The sequence below is a fragment of the Engraulis encrasicolus genome, chromosome 18 (assembly GCF_034702125.1).
Source record: "Engraulis encrasicolus isolate BLACKSEA-1 chromosome 18, IST_EnEncr_1.0, whole genome shotgun sequence".
In the NCBI taxonomy this organism is placed as follows: Eukaryota; Metazoa; Chordata; class Actinopteri; order Clupeiformes; family Engraulidae; genus Engraulis; species Engraulis encrasicolus.
The window spans coordinates 36,716,822-36,724,596 of NC_085874.1; the positions used below are offsets into that span (position 1 = coordinate 36,716,822).

The 7,775-nt window shown below is 43.6% G+C and overlaps 1 protein-coding gene across 1 annotated transcript; it reads right to left on the minus strand.

Moving 5' to 3' along the window:
• On the minus strand, window positions 1-4,340 carry LOC134468596 (avidin-related protein 3-like). The gene is made up of 6 exons (XM_063222497.1): window positions 4,302-4,340; window positions 2,736-2,794; window positions 2,597-2,627; window positions 1,855-2,056; window positions 566-683; window positions 1-181 (listed from the first exon to the last, which is right to left on the minus strand). Exons 3-6 carry the CDS (start codon window positions 2,603-2,605, stop codon window positions 145-147), a joined length of 366 nt encoding a protein of 121 aa, XP_063078567.1. The 5' UTR covers window positions 2,606-2,627; window positions 2,736-2,794; window positions 4,302-4,340; the 3' UTR covers window positions 1-144.
• Between the last annotated feature and the right edge of the window lie 3,435 nt (window positions 4,341-7,775).

Sequence of the window (7,775 nt, forward strand, 5' to 3'; positions counted from 1 at the left end):
ACACACACACACACACACACACACACACACACACACACACACACACACACACACACACACACACACACACACACACACACACTTAACACGTTTGGAGCAGTTGCTTAAAAACACACAATGTACAGATGATCTGTGTCTGTCCTCTCAGGGTGCTTTCCTCCTAAATGTGTTTTCACCAACCCTGCAAAAGAAAGAAAAAAAAATACTGTCACTTTTACTGACGTGTACAACTTTGGAGATGTACAAAGGTAGTGCATACACTTTGCATTCAAAGTTGATGTTGTAGGCTATTTATTTCTGTGCATTAGAGAACTTGTTTCAGATTGCTAACCATACTGTAGCCTACTGCATTGTTGAGCAAAGTAGTCTTGTGCGCCTCTGTAAAATGCTTGTTACCTGATGTAAAATATGATTTGCTAAAACGTATATGACTTAGGTTACATATTATCCAAACAAAATGAAGAAACAGACAAGAGAGAAAGAAACAAATAAAGACGGACGGACAGAAAAAGAGGAAAGAGAGTAGAACAAGTACAGAGGTCTTCCTGCAGCAGTAACAGCTTACTTTGTGGCTCCCCAGTTGTCTTCACAATTGGTCACACCAGCACGCATAAGCCACATCGTCTTCAGAAGCTCTTCCCCACTGTGGTTAAAATACTGCCCAACCACTGCATTGCATGTGTCTGGGACATACATGCACATGCACGCACACATGCATGCATGCACGCATGCACGCACCACGCACGCACGCACGCACACATGCAGGCACGCATGCGCGCACACACACACACAGGCACGCACGTGCACACGCACACACACACACACACACACACACACACACACACACACACACACACACACACACACACACACACACACACACACACACACACACACACACACACACACACACACACACACATGTTAGTACACCAGTGTATAGTAAACATGCTGAAAGACAAAGTCCCCTCTATAACGCATAAAACAAATGCAGGATTATTTCAACACTTAGATGGTCGATCTTCAAGTGTATTTGGTTTGGTACTCTCTAAGTCAGGGGTGGGCGATTATTTTGGCCCAAGGGCAGCATTTGGTTTACAGGGCCAGATGTCACAGGCAACTTTCCCGTTTCAATAATAAGAACTACCTGTAGACAAGGCCATAACTTGTCAGCTTTGCCATTCCTGCCTAACAAAATGTATTTATGTTGCCTCTGTACTGTTGATCTTACATTTGCAAGACTTGTAAGGGCGCTGTGGGCCGCAGAGGCGGACTTTCCTTTGGGAAAACCTAGGCATTTGCCTGGGGCCCCCGATCTTTGAGAGAACCTGAAGACGCACTAGGCGAAACGCGTTGTTCGCTACCAAAAAATAAAGAGAAAAAAAGAACAGTATCCAGTGTGCGGTGTTTATGAACTTTTCATATTGTAGGCTTGATCTTAATTTGTCACTTTTGCAAAGTAATTGAAGGTGTAAATGATACAAAACAGTAAAATAGCGCCAAAAGACGTCTATACAGGTATAATGACTTTTGCGGGGCCCCATATTTATATTTCGCCTAGGGCCCCAAAATAGCTAGGTCCTCCCCTGGTTGGCCGCATGTGGCCCCCAGGCCCGAGTTTGCCCACCTCTGCTCTACAGTAAGTGTTCAATTTTTGCTGTGCAGAGAGGCTCTTCTGCAGGGGCAGAGCTATAGGGGGAGCAGGCAGGGCATTTGCCCCTGGGCCCAGGGCCCACTCGTATGGTGGAGGGGGCCCTATTATGACATAGGCAGGCCATATGGGGGGCCCTGTCTGTGTTTTGACCTGGGGCCCTGTGTGCAATTGTTCCGCCACTGCTCTTCTGCCATGCTTACCTCCTCCGATGGCTTCCATGGACACACAGAAGCTGAAGTTAGGGCAGTCTGCCTTGGTGTGGTTGACCAGCCCCGCCATGGGCACCTCCACCTCCCTGGGGGTGCCCACCGCGATCTTGTACCAGCCGCTCAGCTTGCCAGGCTCAGGCTCCTCGATCTTCACCTCCGTGCACGTACCATTGGTCCAAAGTCCAACTAAGCTCTTTTGTGGAGACGAACAATGTTGGGAGAAATGCATTCCAATTACGTTTTGAATCATTCTAGTCATTGTGAATGAGCGTTTTTTTTGGTTAAGCATTGCATAGCTCCTTATCAGGCACTGTCCCGTCACTTGGATGTTGTAATAGTCACTGAAAAAAACTAACTACCATAGTACTACACCACTATGACAGTGCACAGTGCCTTCAGTATAACATTACAACATTACTGTCATTGCCATTCTGGTAACAGCTCATTTACAGCAGGGGAAGTGTCTTTTAACGTAATGATGACATTACTGTTGTGAGAGTATTTGTAACATATTTCACCTCAACATAATGATGTAGGCTACATTTGTAGGCTACATTTGAGTATATTAATAAGCTGTCTGTAGACTACCTGATGATGTTCATAAACACTGCCATGTGGTGAATGCAATAAGATTCAGCTTTAGCTTTTCTAAGCATTGTATAATTTTAAATAATTGATCAATATTATGTATTATACATGGAGATACTGTTGGTAAGAAAATATTTTATTTTACCTTTGCCATTATTAACTGGTTTAATTGTGTTCTGAAAAGAAAAGGGAAATAAGGAATGAGTGAATAAATTATCTTAATGAAAATGTATATGCACATACTTATACAGTATAGTAGACATTGTATTAAATATTGTTCTCACCCGAAAAGACGTGTCTTGGTCTGAGGTCCTCGTCCCGTGTGTCCGTGAAGGATGTGCCCCTGCTTTTATATTAAAACAGCTACATAAAACAGTTCCTGCTTCTGTTAAGCCTGGCCTTGCCCACACCCCTTCTGTAAACTCAGCAATGTATTGAAACCACTGCTCTGAATTAAAGGAGGACTTCTTGTTCTGCCAATTTCAATATGCAGTTGTATTGCTCACACACACTACCCTTGACTTGTCAGTACCCGGTGATGCTGCAAATGATCTTGTTCCATGTTATTGGGAATAAATCAAGATGTTTTTTTGAAATGTAAACAAACTCTGCCCCATTACAATGGCCAGGATCTCGGAAAAGGCTGAACCCCCCCCCCTTGACTACCCTTGACTTGTCAGTACCCGGTGATGCTGCAAATGATCTTGTTCCATGTTATTGGGAATAAATCAAGATGTTTTTTTGAAATGTAAACAAACTCTGCCCCATTACAATGGCCAGGATCTCGGAAAAGGCTGAACCCCCCCCAAAGCTCAAGTCCAGGGTAGTGTGAGCATTACAACTGCATGTCGAAATTGACGGAAGTTATCCTTTAAGTGTGTCACTTATGGACACAAAGACACCTCAAGATTACTTCAGGTGTTATGACACTGTATGCATGAGGGAGATGGTGACATGATCAAAATGTCTCAAAGGGAAGAGCCTTGTGTATCTACATACTTAATGCAGTGGAACCACATGGCCATGGTTTGAATGTGGAAACTTTATCATGTTTTCTCTGATTCATTGGAAAATGACTAATTTAAAACTGTGTGAACTTACCGTATAGCGCATAATGATTATTTACTTTTTTTTCACTTTCAGTTTCAATTTTACACTGACAAATAAAAAAAGATTACATCAGACGTTATGATACATGCTGTAGGCTATTCATGAGGGAGATGGTGACGTGATCAAATTCAATGGAAAATGACTCATTTAAAACTCAACTAATCGCTGAGAAGTATCCCAGTCTGTCTTGTCAATAACAAATATTCAGTAGTAACAAGACATTTTCTTCATAGTGTTATACACAAAATGGAGGGAAGATTGACTTGTGGGTGTTTTGCAATGTACCCTAGCCTGGTTCTCACAGACGGTGCGTGTGTGTAGCTCTGGAGCCCCCTGGTGGAGCGGAGCTACACACAGTCTGGTAGGGCTGCCATTAACATGCTCTTGGCGAGTAAAAAATAAACAGAGCATTTATCGCTTAAATATCAACTGCAGCTCGCATTGATGAGTCACAGGACAGATTATAGACTATATTGATTCTTAAGAGATCAACAGTAAACATTTTTGGAAGAATTTGTTGGTGGTGAGTTGTAATAAATGCACCATTTATTTTCTGACTCAAGAAGAGCATGTTAATGGCAGCGCTAGATGGTAGTTACACATACACCGTCAGTGAGAACCAGACTAAATGCACCCTCCTTCACCATGCAAATGTAACAGAGTGGTGTTACACCGATTAAGACTTAAGACAAGTACATATCGTGGACAGAATAAAGTAGCCTAGACAGCATTGTTCCCACCTGAGAAGGCGTGTCTTGGTGTGAGGTCCTCGTCCTGTGTGTCCGTGCAGGATGTGGACCTGCTTTTATTTTCCTTGTTGTGAAAAACAGTTCATGTTTTTGTAAAAGCTGTGGCTTGCCACACCCCTAAACTCAGCATTTTATTGCTGTGATAAGACAGTGGTTTTCAAAGTGGGGGCCGGGGACCCCTGGGGGGCCGTGAGGGGATGCCAGGCGGGCCACGGGAGGTTGGCAGGAAAAATATTGTGAAATCAAGTCAATTATTTTATACATTAAATAACTTAAATATCTAAAATAAACCAAAAATAAAATTAACAATCCAAGTGGAATCAGTTTCTTCTTTACAATGTTTATGTACAGTATATGTACAGCCTTCTATAGTACTTGAATGGTTTTAGGAATACACCAATTTCATCCAGTTGTAAAACCGGTTGCACAGAAAAAAATAGTGTGGCATGGCCCATATCACGGGGGCCTTGACTGGAATCTTCCGGAATATGGGGGGCCTCGGCATGGTAAAGTTTGGGAACCCCTGTGATAAGATACTGCTCTGAACAAGCCGTCACAAGCCGCCTGGCTCTGCCGCCTGCTCGCTCTAAGCGTTCCCATGTCAAGACTGACTCTACCGTTGTTCCTCAGGGGTCTTCCAGAGGCAGCTAGACTATGGCACATATTTTTCAGCCTTCAAGAAGCAAGTAAAGATTGTCCTCTTTCGTGACTATCTAGTACACACTAATGCTTGAGCTGCCCTAGTCCCAGGCCAGATAGGGATGAGATAGATGGTGCTAAAGCACCTGCCTCTTTTTGAAAGTTCTTTTTTGTTGTTTTTTTCACAATGCATTGTGGTCTTTGTTGACTTGGTCATATATTCCAAATCCGCCACCTGACCCCACACACAGACACACACCCCCACACGTCGCACACATGCACACACACAAATGCACACACGCACACATGCATTGCACGCACACAAGTACACACACACACGCACAGATAAACACACATGCACACTCACTTATGTTAGCTTACTGAATGCTGGATTGTTGGTTTTTTTTGTTGGATAAACTACCAGGACATTTTAAAAAATAATAAATAAAAAAAAACACACCAACCCTCTCGCTGTCAATATTTTTTTATGCCAGAAATTAGGAGAAGTGGCTTTATGTGCGTGCCAGTCAGTGTGGCCAGCACTCTCCTGTGTGTTGTGTGTGTGTGTGTGTGTGTGTGTGTGTGTGTGTGTGTGTGTGTGTGTGTGTGTGTGTGTGTGTGTGTGTGTGTGTGTGTGTGTGTGTGTGTGTGTGTGTGTGTGTGTGTGTACGTGTGGACATTGAGCAACCACACCTACACCTGTCAGTCCACCTGACCACACACACAGACATACACCCCCACAAACGCACACATGCACACACAAATGCACATACTGAATGCATGCACACATGCATGCACACATGCACACACACATGCACACACAGACAAACACGCAAACGTGCTTGCACACACACACACACACTTATGTTACGGAATGCCGGGTTGTTAGGTTTTGTTGTTTAATAAACAACCAGGACATTTAAAAAAAAATAATAATAATAATAATTAAAAAAAAATATATATATATATATATATATATATATATATATATATATATATATATATATTTTTTTTTAAACACACCAACCCTCACGCTGTCAATATTTTTTTTAAGCCATAAATTAGGAGAAGTGGCTTTATGTGCGTGCCAGTCAATGTGGCCAGCACTCTTGTGTGTGTGTCTCTCTCTGTCTCTTTCTGTGTGTGTGTGTGTGTGTGTGTGTGTGTGTGTGTGTGTGTGTGTGTGTGTGTGTGTGTGTGTGTGTGTGTGTGTGTGTGTGTGTGTGTGTGTGTGTGTGTGTGTGTGTGTGTGTGTGTGTGTGTGTGTCTGTGTGTCTGTGTGTGTGTGTGTCTGTGTGTCTGTGTGTGTGTGTGTGTGTTTGCGCGCGTGTGTGTGTTTGTCCTGGACACATGCAATGCCGTGGTTGAGCAGCATTTTAAACGCAATGGGGAAGAGGTCCTGAAAACGGTACAATACGGCTTTATGCATGCTGGCATGACCTTCCATGAGGACGACTTTGGAGCCAGAAAGCAAGTCATTACTGCATAAAAACTATAGGCCTATGTCCTACATACTCCCTTCTTTCTTTCTTTCTTTCTTTCTTTCTTTCTTTCTTTCTTTCTTTCTTTCTTTCTTTCTTTCTTTCTTTTCTTTCTTTCTTGCAATGTTAAGTTGCTACTAATGAATAATGAACTCATGTGTATGAAGGCTTGTGTGCATGCATGCTCTATTTGTGTATGTTTTTGTGTGGGGGACCTCCGGTGTTGTGCTCGCCATCTCAGGAACCTCTGCTGCTTGTCTCTGGAGAGAATGTGATTTTTTTTCAAACAGTGCACTGTAGTCTGGAGAGGGCATATTCGCAGCAGAAGAGGAGAAACATGTTGTCAACCCATTTCTCTGAAAGAGATGGCAAAGGGTCCGTCCATTCCTTTCACCTGTTAACTGAACTAGAGGGCCGCATGGAGAAAGAGATGAGAGAGAGAGGGGGGGGGCAAACTAGAGATGGGGGGATGGAGAGGGAAGAGGAGAGGATAAAGGGAGGGTGAAGAGTGGACACAAAAAGAGTGGATCTGTTCTGTCGGTTCACTAAATACACACACACACACACACACACACACACACACACGCACACACGCACACAACCCCACTCCCACACATGCACGTGCACACACAAACACGCATGCACGCACGCACACACGCGCACACACGCATGAACGCATGCATACACAGGTACGCATACACACGCACACACACACACACACGCACGCATGCATAGACACACACAGTTCACTTCGTGTCACTTAGTCTTGTCACTTCTAAGGAGAGAGAGGGACACCGAAGGCAGAGCAAGATGATGTGATGGGAAATATGAGGTGAAATAAGAAAGAGACAGAGACAGAGAGAGACAGAGACAGAGACAGACAGACAGACAGACAGACAGACAGACAGACAGACACACACACACACACACACACACACACACACACACACACACACACACACACACACACACACACACACACACACACACACACACACACACACACACACACACACACACACACACACACACAGATGACAGAGAAAGGGGGATAGAACAGGAAAGACTGAGACAATTTTGTGATTTTCTCTTATTTGAAGTTCACTTCAACCCAATGGCTTTGACACCTGTCACTTCAGGGATAGAGAGACACAGAGAACAATGTTTTTTTCAAAAGACGAGTACAGCGGTTTCAATAGAGAAAAAGGAGTTAGGAATGGTAAGAGAACGAGGTGGAGTGAGTGAGGTGGAAGCGAGTTGGCAGAAAATGTGTCCGTTTGCTCAGCAATTTCATTTTTGAAGCCCAAATCATCCTGTTGACTTTGAGCGTTGTCAGTCACCTCAT

Bases quoted from the DNA above. Each gene is read 5' to 3' on its own strand.
- LOC134468596 (XM_063222497.1), bottom strand. The intron at 684-1,854 runs GTAAGCATGGCA...TGTATGTCCCAG, and splicing joins CATGGAAGCCATCGGAGGAG to ACACATGCAATGCAGTGGTT. The intron at 182-565 runs GTAAGCTGTTAC...TTTCTTTTGCAG, and splicing joins GACAACTGGGGAGCCACAAA to GGTTGGTGAAAACACATTTA.